General features: G+C 41.7%; 1 protein-coding gene across 1 annotated transcript in view; it reads right to left on the reverse strand.

The window, feature by feature from the left end:
• wsb1 (WD repeat and SOCS box containing 1) overlaps positions 1-18,985 on the reverse strand; it is a 30,753-nt gene extending 11,768 nt beyond the window's left edge. Inside the window, exons 1-5 of the mRNA XM_061718680.1 lie at positions 18,622-18,985; positions 12,701-12,869; positions 10,124-10,407; positions 3,223-3,354; positions 1,262-1,362 (exon numbers count right to left, since the gene is read on the reverse strand). Coding sequence (XP_061574664.1) covers positions 1,262-1,362; positions 3,223-3,354; positions 10,124-10,407; positions 12,701-12,869; positions 18,622-18,661 — 726 coding nt within the window. The 5' untranslated portion in view covers positions 18,662-18,985. The remainder of the gene's footprint in view (positions 1-1,261; positions 1,363-3,222; positions 3,355-10,123; positions 10,408-12,700; positions 12,870-18,621) is intronic.
• Between the last annotated feature and the right edge of the window lie 4,581 nt (positions 18,986-23,566).

The raw sequence follows: 23,566 nt of genomic DNA on the forward strand, positions 1-23,566 counted from the left end.
AACATATATACACACACACACACACACACATATATATATATATATATATACACATACATATATACATACACACACACACACACAGGAAGACATGCATGCATACACACAGAGTAGTCTAGATGATCAAAACATTTCACCTAAGTTTTCCTAAAGCGGGGTACACACAGAAAGATTAGCGGGCTGTTTTTGTCCCAGTCCCCCCCTCCCTGTTATCTGAAGTCCTACAGGATGATCTTGGTGTGTTAAGGTTCAATTTGTCCCGATAGTTGGCTCCAATGCAGGTCGGTGAGGACAATCGTAAGTATCAAACAACGACTGCCACGTGGAACAGACTAGAGCCAGTTAACAGTCAGTTATCTGTTAATATGACACAACTGAACGTGGACTTGGACTGCACTTCGAGAATAATGTTGAAATACAATTTTTAAGAATAAAATCGAAATTTCAACTGTATTCACGAACATTTAGACTTTTTTCTCGAAATTGTATTTCAACATTAATCTCGACATTTCAACTTTTTTCTCGACATTACGACTTTTTTCTTAAAGTCCATAATGAATAAAAAATCTTCCTCTAAAATATTATTTTTATTTTTCTCCTGCCTGGCCCCGATAGAAAAAAATCTGTTTAGATGAAAAGTCCTTGTGTATACCCCGCTGAAGACAAAAACTAATATTGTTTAAAGTTCTTGCATAGTATACAAAATTTTATTAATTTTTAACCCTTGCCATCTGTTTGTTTTCACAATGAACTTGTTGGCACACACACACACACACACACACACACACACACACACACACACACACACACACACACACACACACACACACACACACACACACACACACACACACACACACACACACACACACACACACACACACACACACACACACACACACACACACACACACACACACACACACACACACACACACACGATCTTTCAAGATCGTAAATATTTATCAGTAACACGTATAAAAGGTTTTCGAAGTGGCTTTTTCAAGAAGCCCCACATTTCCACACTTATCCATTTGTCTGCTCTACATATCATTTCAGAACACTAAAATCCTTTTAGGATCCAAATAGAAACTATACACACAACTGACACTGAGTAGTTTGTTCTAAAGTGGAAGTAGAAAGTGGGCAGAAAAGGCGACACCATTGCATTTTGATCGCTGATCGAGCATATTTATGAGCAAACTTTTTACACAAGAAAAAAAAGCATGTATAAAAGAGTGAAATAAACTTGAAAACTTACTGCTTTGCCTGCGCCGACTGAGCACAGGATGGTGGAGTCGGGGGAAAAGGCACTGCAGTACACCCAGTTCTGATGCCCACGCAGAACCTTCACCATGTTACCTAGCAATGACAGGATTCAAAAACAACATAAGTACATTTTCATTTGGCCTTAAAACCATCAGTCAACAATTCTGGTTAAAGAGTCATTGTAACAGTAAATACTGAATATACACACATATTATTATATCTCTAATTTGTCTGTGTATATACACACACATCACCATCACACAGCCTGATTGGACAGAAATGGCTATTAGACTCTAATTATTTGCATTTTTCCCCAGACGGTCTTGTTCCCCACTGCTGTTGCACAGGCCTGAATCCTCCCAGCTAGATTATCACTAATGACGCTTTTCCACTAGTACCTACTCAGCTCCACTTCACTCGGTTTGGTTCTTTTCCACCAGGGGTCTAACGTATTCCATCAGCTACTGAAAGAAGGGACCAGCCCAATGATCCAGAGCCTGTCTGCAAATACAAGTCGCTACACACTACGCAATGGAAGGAGACTCACACAACCTATGAGTCACACAAAAAGGCACCAGATGTGGTTCCTCCCGAGAGCGTACAAGCTTTATCAGAAGTAAAATGAACTTTTTTAGCAGTCTTACAGTTGATATTTATTTTTTATTTTTTTCTCAATAAGAGCGGTCCTCTTGTGTAAGAAACATCATTATTCATATTGTTATGCAATGATGTATCTCAAATAAACTTGAAACTTGAAAACGTGCTGAGTAGATACTTCTCTGTATCTACTCTGCCGAGGTTCTAAGCTGCTGAGTCGGCTGTATCTGACATCATCACACTACAGACCACCGATTGGTCGGGGGGTTGGAGTCAGACGTCTGAGTCAGGAGGAGGAAATCAGAGAAAGAGACTCTGACGGATTCTTGTTCATTTTATTCAACAGGAAATGGCAGCAAAAGTCTGTTTCTGATCCAACTCTGAGGTGCAGATGTTCATAAACCTGGTGCTGAGGAGAGAATTAAAAAGGGATCTAGACGGAGATAAGGAACGACCAGATCTACCAGGAGCTCTGTCTCTTCATAGCTGCTCACGGCTCCAGCTGACTTTCAGCAGCGCAGAGACAAACTAACAAAAATTAAAAAGCATCGCCACTTGAAGCTTCTCTCACTGACTACGTTTCCATGCAGTCAAAATTGGGGTTATTGCTAATATTCCGGTTACTGAAACATTCAGAATATTCCATTTACATGGTAATTAATCATTTGGGATATCTGGATCAAACTAGCGACGCACGGAGAACGTGATGACGAAATTCCCGTCATTTCTGCTTCTTCTTTCTGTATCCAAATTCAAAACAAATGCTGCTCCGCACAACTTTTCTCTCACCTTCTTGTAAATCTTCTATCCCGGTACTATCTACCGTCTACAAATGCAGAAATGTTCATATCCTTCATTACATTTATGAAGTGATTAGTCTCCTCCTGGTCTTGACCAGGATTCCTTGTGAACAGAGCATGAGCAGAAAACAAATTCCTGTTCCGTTTGATGGGGATATTCCGTTTGGCGTTTACATGACCCATTTTCTGGTTTTAAAAGGAGTAACCCAGGGCTCATATTTGGGTTTTTAAAAACCTGAATATGAGCAAATTCTGGTTATTGCCAATATTCTGGTTTTAAAAGGGTTATTGATGCATGGAAACGCAGTCACTCTCATTTTTTAACTTGATATCGAACACAAGCCACAGACCCAGCAGCACATGTATCATCTCCTCCAGGTTCTAATCTACATCTTTACTGCTGTTGTCTTCTTCCTTTAGATCACACAATCAAATACATCACAGCAGCTTCACTCCAACCTCCTACTTCTGCTCCAGCTGAATTGTTATGGAAATACAGAAATACAAAAACCTCTGGGTCAAAATATCCTTCTATGAAAGGCAGCTCTAGTCCTACCATCATCTTTGAGGTCCCACACGCGAAGGGTCTTATCTCTGGATGCCGACACCAACATGAGACTGCCGTCAGGAGCAAAGGTCAAGTCTCGCACTACGTCTGTGTGATCCATCAGATTCAGCAGGAGTTTTCCTGGGACAAACCATCAAAACAAACAAAGGACAAATAAAAAACACATGTCAGTCATTTTGAGACAGTGGTACAGTGACGATCTGTAAGGCTGCGATCAAAGTTCAATATAACAGCCATCAACAGAAGAATATGAAGGTCATGTTAGCGTCGCTCCATTGGCTACCTGTAAAATTCAGAATCCAATTTAAAATTGTATTACTTGCAAATAAAGCCCAAAATGGCTTAGCTCCGCATTATTTGCAAGACCTGATAGTGCCTTATGTTCCTGGCAGAGCTCTCCGTTCTCAGAGTGCAGGTTTACTCGTAGTTCCTAGAGTATCTAAATGTAGATTTGGAGGGCGGGCGTTCTGCTATCAGGCACCACTACTATGGAACCAACTTCCAATCTGGGTTAAGGAGGCTGACACCACCTCCACCTTTAAAACTAAATTTAAAACCTTTCTGTTTAGTAAAGCCTATAGTTAGTGTTTAGTAAACCTCTAGCTGGTGTTGGTAAATCTCTAGTTAGTGTAAACTCTAGTGTGTTAGAGTCAGTAGTCATAGCTGCAGCTATAGAACAAGACTATAATAGCTAGTCTCAAACATAGCTTGGTGGTAGATATGCTGCTATAGGCTTATGCTGCAGGGGGGCACCGACATGATCCTCTGGGCGGTGCCTCTCACCCTTCTTCTCCTCTCCTCTTCCCTTCCTCTCTTCTCCATTTCCATTTATTATAAGTATCTCATAGCAGATCAGAGGCTTTAACTGCTTGATTACAATTAAGGTCTGATGTTTTTGTGAGTTGATGCTACCTATTGTAAGGTTCCTTTCCAACTGAGGAGAATCCTTGGTACGTGCAATGTCTCAATTGTCCATTTATTTATTTATTATTTTTCATTGATCAGTTTTATTCAACTTTCTAGACCCCACTGGCTCCATTTTGTTACTGTCTTTAATGCATTCATCTAGATTCTGTGATGTTGTCAAGAAATGTCTGTTTTTCTTCAATAAAAATAAAGTAAAAAAAAAAAAAGAAAAAGAAAAGAGCTGTGTGGTCCCCAATGTCAATTTGAGGTTTTACACACTGAGCTCATCTCCCCGTCTCTGGTAACTAGAGAGGAATGTGCATGACGTCACAGATGCGACTTCACGGCAGGTTACGCCCACTGAGTGTCAGAAAGACTGAGTGTCAGAAAGACTGAGTGTCTTTATGCGGATGACGTACTCCTCTTCCTCCAGAACTCACGATCTTCACTATCACAGACAATTGCACTTATAGAGGGATTTTCATCTCTGTCTGATTATTCTATTAATTGGTCTAAATCCACTGTTCTGTGTGTTAACTGCAATTTTAGGAATATAACCAATACTCAATTACAATCAGGGAACATTAGATATTTAGGCATAAACATCTCCCCTAGGCTGTCAGAGTTAATAAAATTAAATCATGTTCAGCTTATAAAGAAAATAGAAGATGATCTTTCCAGATGGAGCTCTCTCCCCATTTCGCTCATGGGTAGAATAGCCACCATTAAAATGATGGTTTTACCAAAAGTAAATTATTTTTTCTCAATGATACCATGCAAACCCCCTCTTTCCTGGTTTAAATCGTTGGACTCATATGTATCAAAATTTCTGTGGAAAAATAAAACTCCACGTATTAGTTTAAAGACATTGCAAAAATCCAAAGAATATGGAGGTTTAGAATTACCTAATTTTCAGTATTACTTCATAGCCAGTAAGTTACAGTATATTGTAAAATGGTCAAAAGATCATCCTTTAGATAGTCAATGGCTGGACTCAGAGCAAGTGTTTTGTAATGAACTAGAAATCTCAGAGTTACCATTTATTAGTCAAAGTATCAAACGTCATCAATGTTTCAAAAGCATTAATATTAGCACAACTTTATCAGCTTGGTGGGAATTTCTTAAAATAGCTAAAATTTCACTTTTTCCATGTGACCGTACACCCATATGGAACAACCCAGACATCGTGAAAAATGATAAAAAGATGGTTAACTTCGTTCAATGGAGAGATCAAGGAATACGGTACTTACAGCACGTAATTGTAGGAGGACAGTTTGTACCTTTCAATACACTTATTGTTCAATACGGAGTTAGCAGGAATAAATTTTTAGAGTATCAACAACTTAAGGCAATAATAAATAAAACATACAAAATTAGCCAATTAGATTTACAACTTCCCGCTAAGATAATAGATTTATTGAATCTAAGCACTTTAAAGTTGTTATCAAAACTCTACAGGTTAGTGTCTAAACTGGACGATTCAGTCTCTCTCCCGATCTCTAAGTGGGAGGCGGATCTCTCTCTTAATACCGACCAGTTTTCTTGGTCACAAATATGCTTAAATACGTTTACTATGACTAAAAACCCAAACCTACAACTTATACAGTACAAAGTTCTTCATAGAATACATTATACTGGACAAAGGATGTTCCAGATGGGCTTTGTCACCTCTAATATCTGTTCACAGTGCACAGAGAACACCCCAGATAATTATATGCATGCTTTATGGTTCTGTACACCGGTACAGAGGTTCTGGAAGGAGATTTGTGAGGATTTATCCACATGGATCAACCACAGAATCCCAGTATGCCCCACGGTATGTATATTAGGTCACCTGGGAGACACTCAAATAGATCCTAATTGGACACACCGGGTTCTCACTGCCTTATGTATCGCAAAGAAAACCATTTTAGTAAATTGGAAACAAAAATCCAGTTTATGTATCAACCATTTTAGGAATCTTTTATCAGATCATATTAGTAGTGAGATAATGTCTGCCTCCACTGAACAACATTCGGCTGAATTGCACTCTCTGTGGTCCCCGTTTATTGGCTTCGTTACCTAGTGGGGGCGGGGGGGTGGTGATCTCGTAGCCCTTGGGGTTGGGGGTCGGCTTGGGGGGTCTGGGGCGCGGGCCTCTGGTGGCCCCTGGGGGGCGGTGGGGGGGGCCGCGGGGCCCTGTCCCTAGCCGGTGGGGGCCTTGGGGGCCTGTGGGGGGGGTTACCTCATGGCGGTGGGGGGGGGTGGCTGGGGAGGGCTCGGGCGGGGGGCTGTGGCTGGGGCGTCTCCGGGCCTCCCGGGGGGGGCGGGGCCGTGGACGTGGGGGTCCCACCCGGAGGGCCCGGCCCTGCCTGGGTGGGGGGTGGCTGTCTGCGCTGGGGGGGCATTGCTGCCTTGGTCCTCCGTCGCTGGGCGGGGGCCAAGTGCCCCTGCGGATGTGGGGACTCCGGGACCCTTGGGGTGTCCGCCGGGGTGGCCTCGGGGGGGGGTGGGGCCGGGTCCGGGGAGCGGGCTTCCCCTGACCGGGGGGTGCACGGGCGGGCGCGACGGCGGGGTGGCACCATTCCCAGGTATCTATGTCTTATGTTGTCAGTATGAATGGGAGGATGTTGGACCGTTTCCACCTCCGTCTGGGGGCTCCGGCGGCGCCGGGGGCGCCCTTGGAGGTACGGTGGGGCCCTTGCCCGGCTCGGGGGGCCGGCCCCCGTCTGCTGGACGGCCGGTGGGGGGACGCGGGTGTCTTATCAGGGCCGGCTTTGCTGGTCCTGCCTCCTGGCTTCGGCCTCCGCTCCCCCTCTTGCCCCCCCTACACGATTCATACGCACATAGGCGAAAGGCGGGGGGTCCGGGTCGTGGGGGGCACTGTCCCGCGTGGCCCGGCACTCCCCGCCTCACGGTTTTAACAGCAAAATAGACACTGCCCATTCAACACTTAATAAATACATTTGACAAGGACACGTAGTTCGGGAGGGGGGGGGGTCTGTGTCATACTTGGCCCTCCCTCCTCCCTGTTTTTATGGCATTAATCACATGCACTCAACACAAGGGGCGGGAGGGGGTCCCACATCACCCGCGTTCCCTCACCGGCCTGGGCCTGGGACGGGTGGGTCGGGTTACCCGGGCCTGGCGGGGCCCGCCGTGCAGCCTGGGGTGCCTTCTGGCGGTGCTGGATCCCCCCGGGGAGGGGGAAACGGTGCGTGATTGTATGTCTGTGTCGGTGAGAATGCGGTATGGAAGGGTCCTGCCATGGAGGATTTGAGCCTCCATTGGCAGGACATCAAAAACTTAATAATTTATCAATATTATATTATACAAAGATGGTTATTATTATTAGTATTATTATTAGTATTATTATTAGTATTATTATTATTATGTATAGTATATTATATTATTATTAGTATAGGTATCGGATAGGTGAATGGATGAATGAATGGGATGCCTGGGTCTGGGGCCCTCCGTTGTCGGGCCTGCGCGTGTGTCGCCTTGTTGGGGGGTTCCCTCTCTCCGGGCCCGTCTCCGGTCCCCCCCGCTGCCTCTACGGCGGGGCGCCCCTCTGGTCTTGGAGGGCCACTTTCGTGGGGGACGGGTGCGCCTGCCCGCGTCGGCGGCCGGGGCGGCTCTGTCTCTCCGGGCGGGCTGGCCCCCTGCCGGGTGGGGGTCGCTGGCCTGAAGGGTGAGGGCCTCCTGGCCGCGTGTCCGGCCCGGACCGGGTGGCCGGGGATTGCCTGGGTCGCGGTCCGCCGCCGCGGGATCCCTGGCTGCTTCTTTCCGCGCCGTGGGGGCCCCGCCCGCGGGCCCCCTCGGCCGCCGCCGGGTGGGGGGGGGGGCCTCGCAGGCGGTGGGTTGCCTCCCTCCTACTTCTCCCCTCTGTGGGGTTGCCGGTGGCCTGGGTTCCGGGCTCTTCCTTGTCGGCCTCTGGTCTCACGGGTGGCGGGGTTGCTCCCCCCCCTCCCCCACTATAGATACACTTCAGGTGGAGCTTTGTTTGGTTTATTACACACATACACACACACACACACACACACACACACACACACACACACACACACACACACACACACACACACACACACACACACACACACACACACAGTAATTTAGTCACACGCATACACACACACACACACACACACACACATGCATGATCATATACATACACACACACACGCATAGACATACACACTGGCTTGTTCACCTGCATGCTGGCTCTCTAGTTTTTGGGTTTAGGTAGCGGTAGCGATAGCTTAGCTCAGACTGCGATCAGATCTCAAGATTTAGGTCGATTGCTGTTCGTGTTTTGGATGGCTCCGTGCCGGTTTCGTGCTTTGTTTGTGGTTTATTTGTTGCAGATTTCCAGTGCTTGACGTGTGTCTCTGTGTGTTCCTGCTTCCTGGATTGGCAGTGGATGTCGTCACCACCCCCCCCCACCCCCTCCCCCCCTCAAAAAAAAAAAAAAAAAAAAAAAAAAAAAAACACTGGGTTTGTATGTGTATGTTTATGTATGTGTACGCATATGTGTGCGTATATATATGTATATATTACATATAGTAATAATGCACATATATACACTTTTGGTTTCTACCGTCATGGTATCAATCAATAATATGTGTGCAGACAAGGTAAAAAAAAAAAAAAAAAAAAAAAAAAAAAAAAAAAAAAAAAAAAAAAAAAAAAAAAAAAAAAAAAAAAAAGAAAGACTGAGTGTCAGAAAGACTGAGTGTCAGAAAGACTGAGTGGTAGAAAGACTGAGTGACAGAAAGACTGAGTGGCAGAAAGACTGAGTGACAGAAAGACTGAGTGGCAGAAAGACTGAGTGACAGAAAGACTGAGTGGTAGAAAGACTGAGTGACAGAAAGACTGAGTGGCAGAAAGACTGAGTGTCAGAAAGACTGAGTGTCAGAAAGACTGAGTGTCAGATCCTTGAAGTCGGATCAAGCGTCAAGACTTTTGTAAGCCTTCAAGCTTTGCTTCCTGTATTTCCCCGGCGTAGAAATTAAGTACATACAAATATCAGGAAACTGGATTGGTGGCCAAATATTAATGTCCATGGACCACTGGTTCTTGGTAACTGTACCAAATATTAATGTCCATGGACCACTGGTTCTTGGTAACTGTACCAAATATTAATGTCCATGGACCACTGGTTCTTGGTAACTGTACCAAATATTAATGTCCATGGACCACTGGTTCTTGGTAACTGTACCAAATATTAATGTCCATGGACCACTGGTTCTTGGGGTAACTGTTCCTTCCTGTTAAAACTGTTCCTTCAGTTAAAATTGTTGAAATTTCATGAATTAGTAGACTAGTATTCTGCAAATTATGTTTAAAGCTCATAAAAAAACTTTACCAATCAACATTCAGAAAAGATTTGAAAAAAGAGAAAGCAAGTATAACTTAAAAGGAACAGAGATTTTAAAAAAAAAACAAGATTCAGGACTAAATTGATGGAACGTTGTGTTTCTGTGAAAAGAATCAGTTAATGGAACAATCTGAATAAAGAAAACGAGGAATCCAAATCAAACATTACATTCAAATGAACAATTAAAGCCTGTATGTTAAGTAAATATAATGAAAAAGTTAGTTACATTTGATTGACATACCCATAGACGGCGGTTATTTTATTTTTTTATTTACTTAGTTGTTGTTTTTAAAATTTTTAATTTATGTTATTTGTGAATTTATTTCTTGAAAAAAGGGGCAGATTAGATAAGATTCTTCTTCTTTCTGCTCCCTTTTCATTCACAATTTATGAACATTTTTGTTTGTATTTGTATTGAATTGTTTGTTTTATTTTTTGAATGAAATAAAGAATAAAATGAAATGAAATGAAACCGTACGGGTCACTGTCAAGTCCAACTGACTTTAATTTAAGCTGATAATCGGCTGTTATCCCGTCTTCTCCACTAGTTGCAGCTGTTTTTACCACTCAGTGTGAGTAAGTGACGTCGATGAAGACCTTCTACAGACCACATGGACTCACCGGTGTAAACGTCCCAGATCTTGATGCGACCGTTGTTGAGGCCCGTGGCCAGTAACAGCTGGTCTTGGCCAAACTTGAAGCGATGCCACTCGATGTTGACGCAGCGGCTTTGTTTCTCCGGCACAGAAGAGCCGAAGGCCAAGCCCCAGACGGTGCCACCACAGTCAATGGTGCGTTCCTGGGGCTCGCCGGCCACGATGACGGCCTGGCTCTCATCGCTGCTCGGAGAGCTCGGCTGCCGGGGGCTGGACCCATCCGTAGCTTCTGCACCAGGGCCCCCTGAACTGAAGCAGGAGGACAACAGAGACACGGGAGGAGGCCAGTGAGACACAGAGCAATTCAAAAGCCCCAGTCCCAATCCCCCCCTAGTCCTACTTTTCAGTCCTACACCTACATTTTTCACGTTCCTGTGAGGGTAGTGGTGTCCCAATTCCTCTTTGCATGTAGGGCTAGTGGACATATCGAGGGCTAGTGTGTATGAATCTGGCCCTTCAGAGTGAGGGTTTTCAGATGCCACCAAGTCAGTATTGTTTCTGAAGCTCCCCCCTCCACCTATCTCCCAATCACCAAGTCAGTATTGTTTCTGAAGCTCCACCCTCCACCTATCTCCCAATCACCAAGTCAGTATTGTTTCTGAAGCTCCACCCTCCACCTATCTCCCAATCACCAAGTCAGTATTGTTTCTGAAGCTCCACCCTCCACCTATCTCCCAATCACCAAGTCAGTATTGTTTCGGCATCCGGGTTGCCAGCTCGGCTCTAATTATGGCAGCCATGGCAGCCTACGTTCCTGCTGCATTCTGCAGCCTACCTGGCAACCTCTGGTCGGGGGGAGGAGGGGGAGGGTACACGCCGCTCAACAATATTTTGAAAGTGACTGCAGTACCAGTTTTGGCCATTTCTTACAGACTGCTCCTTTAATAAAGTGGCATATTAACAGAACTACAGCTGAAATTAAAACAGCTTTTATCTTTGGGCTTCCTGATATGGTGTGACGTATGTGCAAACGTAACTACGCAGTCGCTTACGTACCCGAACGTAAACCACGCAGTGACGTACCGAGTTGTGTCCCAATCCCTAGGGAACATTACCATTGGCCCTACTAATTTTTAGGGCTAGTGATAATGAGTGAGGGCTAGTGGTAGAAAGTAGGGAGTGTATTGGGATTGGCCCAAAAATGCAGATATTTAAGAACAAAACTTTATAGTGACAAACATTATTTCAGTCCAAGCATCTTCACTAACTGAGAGAAACTGAGTTGCAAGAATGTGAGCACTATAGATAAAGAAAGGTTGTTTTGTTTTCTTAGTTAAACCACTGCAATTTACTGTTTAGGAAAACTGACACCGCAGTCTGTCAATTTGTTTACCAACTGAAGATGGAATAATACAGAAGAAAGGAATATGTCGACTGACAAGATAGAGCAATATTTGTATAACCTCCACACGCAGCTGACCAAGAGAGCAAACACTAAATGTTTGGATGATTAACTTCTCTTTGTGCTTTAAGCAACCGAGCTAAACTTCATTGTTATGCAATAAAATGTTGATTATGGAAGCTGGTGGTTATTGAACAGCTCAGGTTGTTACATGTGATTTAGTTTTCCAAAGATGCTAACTTTATTTGAACAGAGATTTCAAACATTGACCAGCGTACTGTGTACTACAACATTCAAATATTTATACAGCCTGAACACAACGTTTACTCCGGAAGAGTATTAGGGCCGGGCAGGAGAAAAAATATTTGAGAGGGGAAGATTTTTTTATATTGTGCACTTTGAGAAAAAAGTCCAAATGTCGAGAAAAGTCAAAATTTTGAGAATAAAGTTGAAATGTTGAGAAAAAAGGTGAAATTTCAACTTTATTCTTGGAATTGTACTTCAACATTAATCTCAACATTTCGACTTTTTTCTCAAAGCGCACAATAAAAAAAATCTTCCCCTCTCAAATATTTTTTCTCCTGCCCGGCCCTAATACTCTTCCATAGTTTACACAGGGAAGAATACATCTTAGTAATGAGCGCCAGATTACAGAAATAACGCTCCATTTACAGGTTTATTATGTGAAACAGTGAGACAGTTCACATTGAGTTTAATGTAGATAAGAGTGAAAAGATATGAAGTTCAATCTTATGCATGCACAGTATAACTGGTATACTGTCATGCTGTATCATTTTATTTTTCTCCCCATATCAATGGTTATATATCATTGTTCTGATATTGGGGGCCAGAGGAGTGAAATGAAATGAAATGATTTAGACATGTATATATAAAATCATGCAAATGTAGTACTTTTTCTTCATGACATTATTAGATAACCCTATAGCGGGAGACAGACCTGTTGTTCGTCCTGTTATAAGTTGATCCACAGCTAAAATTATTTCAGAAACGTTATGGTTACATTTTTTTTTAATTCTGCAGTGTTACTTAAAGCCAAGACATCTAAATTGTTCGGTAAAGCCTGCAATTTGAAGAAAGGATGTTCACGCTAAACACGCACTTTTCTTTTCTTTGGTGTATGTACACTCATGTTTGGAGTAAAAGAGATAGTTATTAACATTCCTTTCAGAGAATACTTACAAACTGTTCAGACATTTAGTCCACGGAATGAGCCTGACGATGCGATGCCCCTGAGACCAAGCGAAGTAGGAACCATTGGGTGCAAACGCTAAAGTCCAAGTCTCCCGGCCGGATTTCTGGTCGAAGGGGGCTATAGGTGCAAGGAGTTCACCAACGACCTTAGCCTGACCTGCAGAAACACACGAAAGCTGTTCATACTTCACTTACATTTAGATGGGGATTCACTGTGGTAACTGTTCAGATAGAGAAGGAGAAAAAGAGAAGAGCCTGGAAACTAACTGGGATGGTACAACAGTCGTGTAAATGTATGTTTGGGGGTATACAGGACTGTCTCAGAAAATGTGAATATTGTGATAAAGTTCTTTATTTTCTGTAATGCAATTAAAAAAAACAAAAATGTCATACATTCTGGATTCATTACAAATCAACTGAAATATTGCAAGCCTTTTATTATTTTAATATTGTTGATTATGGCTTACAGTTTAAGATTAAGATTCCCAGAATAGGGAAATAGGAATTAATTTTTCGAGATAGGATATTTGAGTTTTCTTAAGCTGTAAACCATGATCAGCAATATTAAAATAATAAAAGGCTTGCAATATTTCAGTTGATTTGTAATGAATCCAGAATGTATGACATTTTTGTTTTTTTTTTAAATTGCATTACAGAAAATCACAATATTCTAATTTTCTGAGACAGTCCTGTATTTTCCTTTTGAGTACAGAATACCTAAAGATGACAATTTGTAATACCCGTAAAATAAAAATAAACATAAATTAAATAACAAATTGGGCAACCACATCTAATCCAACATTTGAAAAAAGAATATGATCCGAGCTGATTTGCCAAGCACGGTCTTATCACTGGTTCTGACTGGAATTGTTAGTTTAAAGAAGCACTTTCTGATCGGATAAAAATGTCTGGCTTTTGGAAAGCCACCTGGGAGACTAATAATAACAACAATGATGAATATATATTAGTGGTGGGACTTGATTAAAATAAATAATCTAATTACAGGCTTTGTAATTAATTCATCGCAATTAATCGCATATCAATATTTGACACGAGAAGCAACATTTTTCAATTTAAATGGATTTTGGTACATGACTGAACCATTGAATTGACACATGAATGAGATTAAACAACAAAATTGTGTTTATTTTGATAACTGAGTGTTAACATAAAGAACAATATGAATAATAGGAATATGATTGCATTGTCCACAGTCATTGTGTTAAATACATGTCGCCGCACATTGTAAACTGTGTAGGTTGAACACGTGTGTCTGAATTGTGCTACTCAGCGAATCCGACATCTATGGCTAAGATGAAAACTTAGCCTTAAAAATAAAAACATCCCCACGAAAAGTCAAAATTATGAGATAGAAAGTCATAATTATGAGATAAAAAGTCGAAATTATGAGATAGAAAGTCTTAATTATGAGATAGAAAGTCTTAATTATGAGATAAAAAATTGAAATTATGAGATAGAAAGTCTTAATTATGAGATAGAAAGTCTTAATTATGAGATAAAAAATTGAAATTATGTCTTTTTATGTCATAATTATGACTAACCGTGGGGATATTTCTCTTTTACTGGCGGAAATGGGCTTCCATAGACATCACTGGATGTCATTTGATTTTTATCTCCAGTTTGATACTTGTATCTTAAAGTCTGCATTAGAGTTATAATTAGGTTTGACATAATGACTGGTAAATCCCTGGTGCTTGAACCTCATGTGAAGGTTCTGACCGTGTGCTGCTGCTGTGGTTGTGTGTCAGAGGGGCTGATCTGTGGCATTCTTTTTACCGATTATGTTTTAACGGGGATGTTTAAGCCAGAAGGGCCCCTCTAGAATGCTTGGCCCCCCTGGGCTGGGACCCCTGCTCCGCCCCTGCTCGTCTGTGCTCGCTGCAACATGTTTGGCATTGAGTGAATTGAATTTGGTTTTTAGCATTTTATGCAAATAAAGTAATAAAGTAATGAAATATAAACAATTTATGCAATTATAACTGAAAACTTTAATGTTTTCATACCTTTAAACATATTTAAAAGGCAAAAACATGGCACCAGTTATTCTTATGTCCAACAAAACGTTCCTTTTTTGGGCATAAACAAAAAAATACCAAAAGTTGTAATTTAAAGTTTCAAAGTTTATTTAGACGCGACAATGCATATTAATGCACACTACATTAAGCAGTATGAATACACCGGGTTTAGCAGTAAACTCCACACAGAAAGGTCCTGCTGGGCCTGGGAGTGGAACCGGGAACCTTCTTGCTGTGAGGCAACAGTGCTAACCACTAAGCCACCGTGCTGCCATTTAATGATGAAAAAAAAAAATAATCGATTTTTAGGAATTAATATGAGAATCAATTTAGAATCGGAAAATCATTTTTTTCAACACAGGCCTAGAAAAGACACACTTCCCACAGGAGCAATCAGCACATTTATTTTTGTAATGTTTAGTTTTTTCTTGCCATATAAAGCTCCATGTTTAAGTTAGCACCCAGTGAATAAAGCAGTCTGTGAGCGGCAACACGAGGGGCCTGTTACCGTCTGTGACCACCAAGTAAAGGAAAGGACATGTTCAGAACACCATAATGCTTGAAGAAAGGACACACTTGGGATGGAAATATGTTTGCAGGCTTACTGAGCCAACTCAGGGTAAATGTGGAGTCGGATAACATTTTCAAACAAAGGGGTTTCACTGTAGAAGACCAAAACTGACATTATTAAAAAAGAAAGCAGAAATATATACACTTTGTTTCTCCTTTTCCTTACACATGCATTTGTTGTTTTTCCATTCCCTCGTCTCCTCTGTTTACTTTACCTTATGGAGTTCTGCCCCATTATGCAAATGAGAGGGCGGAGCTTCTTGGTCCACCTCCTCTATTATTGGTCAATAAACAGGAAGGAGCCAAAATGAAAGCTATTGCGCAACCGGCAGTGACACACAGGGATGAACCTTCACAGCCCTCACATTGGTTGAAGTGTGTGTGTGATGCTGCTCTCACCACGTCTTTGTTTACACCATCAGGCTCGCTGAACACTGAATGTTGTCTAATGTCTAATCTCATTTCTGAAATGAGCTATAAATGAGTCCCCCTTATGATCCAGATCCTGGTCCAGGTTTCTTCCCTCCTTGTTTGGGGCACTTCTTATTCTTCGTACCTTAATCAATTAATTCAGAAAAGATTTTTGAAAACTATTTCATATTCTACTCATCAAGCACCTTCTGCACCCTTATTTAGCCAATTTAAATTATTATCAATTTTTTTCTATTAATATGTTTCAAACATGCCTGTTTATGTTTAAGTTCATTCATCCCAAACAAGACATTCCAGGCACTTTTCATCATTTGTTTCTGTTATCATCAGATATTCACTCTTATTCAGTTAGAGGTGGGAAGAACTTTCATTTACCTCTTTGTCTTTTACCTCCAGTCACAAATCCTTTATCCAATTCCATGGCCCTCAACTCTGGAACTCTTTAGATAGGTCTCTTAAGTTTCCATCATCCTTAAAAATGTTTAGGACCAGCTTGGTGGGGAATTTCTTATCTAGGCTAAATTAATAGGCTATTCTAATTGAAATGAAATTGCCATTTTATGGGTATTTTTTTTTTTTGTGTTTATTGTGTTTTTCTTTGTTTCTTTTACCTTTTCTTTTTTCCTTTCTTTTTCTTTTTCTATTGATTGATTTGTTTTTGTGATTTTGTATTGAGGGGGATGATTTTTTATAAGCCCTTCGGGCTTCTTTTCCTCTCCTGCACAATTATTTGTCCTTGTATTGTTAATATAATTACTGTTTTGTCATTGTGCATATGAATAAAAAAATTAAAAATAAATAAAAGGGGAGTTTTTCTTGCCACTGTTTGGTTTACGGTTTTTCTCCCACTAGGGGAGTTTTTACCTGCCATTGTTTATGTTATAACTGCTCAGGGGTTTATGTTCATGTTCTGGGTCTCTGGAAAGATCATAGAGACAACTTATATTGTATTAGACACTATATAAATAAAATAAAATTGAATTGAAATGTTATGTGGTGTAGGAGCAGTCAGAGGGGCATAATAAAACACACAAAGAAGCTAGTTTACATTACCTATAAGTCTGGACATGATTATTATTAGTTTTAGACGCAGAGGTGTCAAGTAACGAAGTACAAATACTTTGTTACCTTACTTTAGTAGAAATTTTGGTTATCTATACTTCACTGGAGTAATTATTTTTCAGACGACTTTTTACTTTTACTCCTTACATTTTCACGCAATTATCTGTACTTTTTACTCCTTACATTTTAAAAACAGCCTCGTTACTCTATTTCATTTCGGCCTTTAAATAAAAACTATCCAGTTAAATTGCTCCATCCGGATAGAGTGAATTTGGTTGTGGTTGTATTAGATGTTCTTGTCCAGTTTTGTTCTTACATCCGTTCCCTCAGATTCCTGCAACTAAACTTGGATGTACATTCCAATAAAGGTTAGGATAAATGATAACATGCCTCTGAAGTTTGACTTTTTGCACCATTACAATACTTATAGGCAACTAGTCATCATATCTGCTGCTCTCTGAAACACATGTTAATGCTCAATAGTACACATATATGCTTCTTTAATATATTTGCATTATACTAAGATACATTCATTTTCAATGGCTTTTGTCCTTAATGGCTTTTTCCCCCCTTACATTACTTTTACTTTTATACATTAAGTAGTTTTGAAACCAGTACTTTTATACTTTTACTTGAGTAAAAAACTTGAGTTGATACTTCAACTTCTACAGGAGTATTTTTAAACTCTAGTATCTATACTTCTACCTGAGTAATGAATGTGAATACTTTTGACACCTCTGTTTAGACGTTATGTTTCGCAATAGTTTTAATTTTAGACCGATACAGCTACTTCCTGTTTATTGACCAATAGGGGAGGAGGTGGACCAGGAAGCCCCGCCCCCTCGTTTGCATATTAAGGCAGAACTGCCTACGGTAAAGTACACAGAGATGAGGAATGTAAAAACAAGGAATGCACATATACGAAAAACAAAACACACACGTATATATATATATATATATATATATATATATATATATATATATATATATATATATATATATATACACACACACATTTCTGAATTTATTTATGGCAGTTTTGGTCCTCCATATTTCAGAGCCACAAGCCATATGAAAAGGGTTGTAGTATTGATCAATTGATTTTGAACACATTTGTGATAACATCTGGAAAGGTCTCGGAAATGGAGAGGCGTGTTATATATTGTTCCATAAAACAGGCCGATCAAAACCAGACAAATTCAGCCTTTTCCTCCCGTTACATCAACGTTTTCACGCAGGACAGGAAATAACAAGTATTTTGAAACGAGGCTTTAGGGCCTACGAGGAAACAAACTGGAAGGCTGTGCATTACTTACATTTTTTCCCGAGTTGCAAATATTATCATTTAACTTGAACTGACCAAAAACAGTGGGCTGCATCTATTTTAATGTGAAGTATAATTTATGCATTAAAAACTAGATCCGTGCAGTCTCGCACGTAGATCAACACTGAGCCATGTGGGGGAGGGAAGGCTGCAAGATCCTTCACGGTCTCTTCAATCGAGAATATTAGTCAAACGCAGCTAATAACTGACAAATAACTGACAAATAACGCGTTGCTGGTGTATTTGTTAACACGTGTGAGTGCTTACAACCATGTAAAGCCTGATTTACGGTTCTGCGTTAAATCGCTGCGTAGCCTACGGCGTGGGTTACGCGGCGACGCGCTACGTACGTGCGCGTCGCCGCGTACCGGACGCCGTAGGCTCTGCGTCGGTGTAACGCGGAACCATAAATCAGCCTGGTGCGCTTAATATTACAGGCTTCACTGTTAAGAGCGGGTTCGGCGTTCTCATAAAATTGTACTTACCTAAATCATTTTTATTTACAGAATCTGGGAAGCTTGCCATCTAAATGAGACCACGGACTGTAGAAAAAAAGTAGAGTACGAATGGTAAAAAAAAAGTAGATATCTTAATGAAAAAAGAGATGGTGATACAGGACTGAGCAGCGTCCTGTATCACGTCCGGGGAAAAAGTTAGTGGAATCCCTCCGCGAACTAGAAGAAACTGTTGTTCTATTTACAGAAAAAAAAGACAATTTAATGCTCTCCCGACGTCCCTCCGCTTTCAGAAGGCGGTTTTTGTCCAATAATTGACTTAAGGGTTATGCAACAGTTTGTTGTTTCCTTCCCTTCCTTCGTGTGCGGGGACTAGACTGCTGTCGGGCGGAGGCCTGGCGGAGGGAGGGAGGGGGGCGCGGCACGCAGGGCTGCACGTCACACCGTTGCCATGGAGACGCCGTTAGCCCCGCCCACCAGCTCCCGCCCTTACTTCTGGTGGGCGGGGCATTTAGACTCGACACGGCGACAACAAACCAAACTGCTCATTCGGTAAACTTATCTGCAGAAGACTTATGTCATTTATTTTGGTCTTGTCCCATCCCATGTATTTTTTGGCAAGGTATCTGTTCAGTAATTTCACAACATATTGAATCTGATTTCTCCCTCTCATATGAAAATGTATTGTTTGGATTTGTTTTCTTACACCTCTAGCAAAGCAAATCCATTTTACATCATCAATTTAATTTTGTTACTTGCAAAATTTCATATTCACAAATCTAAATTCTCTAATCACATACCATCTTTCCCGGCCTTTAAAAATGAATTCAAATAATACATTGCAACAATCCAATATTCTAAAAATAGAAAAGCCATCCAAACCACTAAGTTATGTACTACTATGTATAACATTTTTTTGAACTGATCTATAATTTCTGTCTGTGACTAATCCCCTGGCACCAACTGTTTCTATATATGTTTTGTTTGTTTTATAATGTATTGTTGACAATTTGAAATAAAGAATTGTGAAAAAAAAAGTATGGAAGCATATGAGGGCCTATATTCAAATTAAAATGCATTCGCGGAAATGCTTTTTCATTTTAAGAATGTGGCTGCATTATTTGAGTCAAAAATCAAATTAATAATATATAATCCGATTTGCATTTTAATTTGCTTTTTCAAGACTGCTCATTTTTGTACTTCATTCAAATTAAAAAGAAAAAGAAGTTTGAGACAATCCGAGGCCATGGTTCTCCACCGGGAAAGGGTGACGTGCCTTCTCCGGGTGGGTGGAGAAGTCCTGCCTCAGGTGGAGGAGTTCAAGTATCTCGGGATCTTGTTCACGAGTGAGGGAACGATGGAGCGTGAGATTGACAGACGGATCGGTGCAGCGTCCGCAGTTATGCGGTCGATGTACTGGACCGTCGTGGTGAAGAGGGAGCTGAGTCGAAAGGCGAAGCTCTCGATTTACCGGTCAATCTACGCCCCTACCCTCACCTATGGTCATGAACTTTGGGTAGTGACCGAAAGGACAAGATCGCGGATACAAGCGGCCGAGATGAGTTTCCTCCGCAGGGTGGCTGGACGCTCCCTTAGAGATGAGTTTCCTCCGCAGGGTGGCTGGACGCTCCCTTAGAGATGAGTTTCCTCTGCAGGGTGGCTGGACGCTCCCTTAGAGATGAGTTTCCTCCGCAGGGTGGCTGGACGCTCCCTTAGAGATAGGGTGAGGAGTTCGGTCACCCGGGAGGAGCTCGGAGTCGAGCCGCTGCTCCTTCACATTGAGAGGAGTCAGCTGAGGTGGCTTGGGCATCTGTACCGGATGCCTCCTGGATGCCTCCCTAGGGAGGTGTTCCAGGCATGTCCCTCCTCCCTAGGGAGGTGTTCCAGGCATGTCCCTCCTCCCTAGGGAGGTGTTCCAGGCATGTCCCTCCTCCCTAGGGAGGTGTTCCAGGCATGTCCCTCCTCCCTAGGGAGGTGTTCCAGGCATGTCCCACAGGGAGGAGACCCCGGGGAAGACCCAGGACACGCTGGAGAGACTATGTCGCACGGATGGCCTGGGAACGCCTCGGACTCCCCTCGGAAGAGCTGGAGGAAGAGCTGGAGGAAGTGCTGGAGGAAGTGTCTGGGGTGAAGGAAGTCTGGGCATCTCTGCTGAGACTGCTGCCCCGCGACCCGGGAACGGATAAGCGGAAGAAGATGAGTGAGTGAGTGAAAATAATCACAGGGGTTGACATTTCAACAAAAGTGTAGCAAGATTGTACTTTATAGAGCAAGAGACTTTGACATGGTTTCACATAAATCATGTATAGACTGATTTTCTTTTGATAGTACCTTTATGGATGTTATATCATGTTTTATTTCATTTTTAATGAATGACTATGGAGGGTTTGCTGTTTTTCCATTTATTTTTATGTATATGATATTTTCCCAAAATGAGAATTATGTTCACCATCTTGGATTCCTTCTTTGGCAAACCATCCATATAAATCATGACCTGACGCTTGCTAAACATACAGTTGTTGATCCCAATCTTTAACCACCGATAAACATCTTGCCAAAAAAGCATTGTGACCGAACAAGAAAAGAATAAGTGTTCAATTGTTTCGTGTTCTGTCTTACAAAATACACAAGGATCTACTTCCTAATTGAACCTTCTCCTTAGGGTTTCAGCAGCAGGATAAATATAGTTTATTATTTTAAACTGAATTTCTTCTGCTTTGGGTGAAATTGGCCATTTAAGGTAGCTGCTGTATGTCTTTATTAACGTTACTTCATTATCTGTTATCTTTATTTTTGTTGATATTTTCATATCATTGAATAGCTTTTCTTTAAACACATTTCCAAGTATTTTGTTATTACATTTTCTTTCACCAAATTTCAATTCACTGACTTTTAAATCAGGCAGTTTGACGAGCACATTTGAGTATGTAAGAATATTTTTTATCATGTAATTCAAGGGAAGTGGAATAGCTCTACAGATTTGATTGAATTCTCTGTAAGAGCAATTAAAACTAAACATCCAACAAGTCAGTAACATATAGGACTTTTTTATCATCCCATTCTTGTTTAAATAAGGTCTTCCTGTTAATAGTGATGGTTCTATTATTCCACAAGGTGGAGCTGTGCGGTGTGAAATTGTGGGTTTGGTTACTTTGTAACCTTGGTTCTCTGAGTGAGAGACTATCTCTCCACTCCGTTACATATTTCATATGTACGGGGATTGATCCCCCTGCTGTCAAGGTACGTGGATATTTCTTTAAGACACACCGGCTTGCCCGGCCACGCCCCTAGGTTTACCTATAAAGCACCTGTGCTGGCGTGTAATCAGTGATAGTTTGATCGAAACATGTCTCCGAGCGGCCTGAAGAGCTGGAGAGATAGTCTCTCACTCAGAGAACCAAGGTTACAAAGTAACCAAACGTTCTCTATCGTATCGAGACTATCTCTCCACTCCGTTACATATTTCATATGTATCCATTGATTTCCACAGGGTCTGAACAGGAACTGCAGGGGGGAATGTTTTGACACTGACCATTGCCCTCCTGCGGCTGTTGGTCTGTCACGTCCAGATTGATCACTTTCCATCCTGACAGCAGGTGTTCTCAACCAGTAACCTCCCGTCTCCTCATCCTCATCATCTGTGTCTGACATCACGTCCTTTTCAGTAGGGCCTGCCCTCTGTTCTGGTTGTTTTCGTCTCTGAGGGGGTGTTACAGCTGGAACAGCTGACAGTGCTCTCGACAGGTCAGTCATTGACTAACAGTAGCAGATTTCTGTGCATGGTTCTGTGTCTCGCACTTGGGTCTCCCTCAGGATGGATGACATATACTGGGTTGTCGGAGATTTGCTCCTTCACCAGGTAAATCCTCTTCTCCCAGTACAAGCGAAGTTTACCGGGTCCACCGCGCTCACCCATGTTCCGAACCAGTACTCGATCCCCTGGTTTGAGGACCACTCCCTTTGCCTTTTAGTAGGATTTGTTCTTTGCACTTGACGACAAGCTGGCTTTGTTTGCGATCTTGTACGCTTCTTTCATCCTCTTTGACCATTTCTCCACATAACCTCTGTGTGTCACTGATCCATTGTTCTCCAGCAGTCCAAACAGGAGATCCACAGGGAGACGGGGATGTTGTCCATACAGCAGCCAGGTAATGAGGTGAGTACCCGGTGGACCTGTGACGAGTGCAATTATATGCATGTATCATGTGGTAAATGCTCCTTCCATCTCTCCTTTTCCCTGTCTGTAAGTGTCCGTAACATTTGTAACAATGTGCGGTTGAACCGCTCAGCGGGGTTACATTGAGGGTGATATGGGGACGTTCGTGAGTGACCGACCCCTGACAGCCGTCCAAGGGTGGGAAAAGGTCGTTCTCGAACTCACATCTGAGGTCACAGCAAAACATTAATAGCCAACCTGGAAACACACAAATACAATTAGTGACACCGGACCACCAATGCTCATTCTCCATGAGCTTCCCTTCCTCGTCGCTGTGAAGAGTCCCAGTGGCGCGGGTCGGTGCTGCCACCCTGTGTCCGTTTCTGGTACTACAAGTCCTTGTGTGTTTCTCTTTCTTGTTCTCATTTTAGCAGGATAAAATAATAAAATAGAAAGATACTAATACCAAAGATAGCAATAAACCAAAAAGTGACTTCAGCGGAGATAAAACAATAATAATAACAATAATAATAATAACTCTACCAAAACACTTTTGTGAGTATCAGAATCAGAATCAGAATCAGAAAGGCCGTTTATTGCCAAGTTTGTTAACACACACAAGGAATTTGTAGTGGTGATTGGTGCAATACAATAAAAATAAAAATATAAAAACAAACAAATATATAGAGATAAAATAAGAGATAGAATAAAATAAATGTATAAACAGAAATAAACAGAAATGTACAATATGAGGTTTTAAAGTGCCGGATATGAGTCTTTACAAAAAGTGACGTAGGATGACAGATGACAGATAAAATG

The sequence above is a fragment of the Cololabis saira genome, chromosome 4 (genome assembly GCF_033807715.1).
Source record: "Cololabis saira isolate AMF1-May2022 chromosome 4, fColSai1.1, whole genome shotgun sequence".
Classification (NCBI taxonomy): domain Eukaryota; kingdom Metazoa; phylum Chordata; class Actinopteri; order Beloniformes; family Belonidae; genus Cololabis; species Cololabis saira.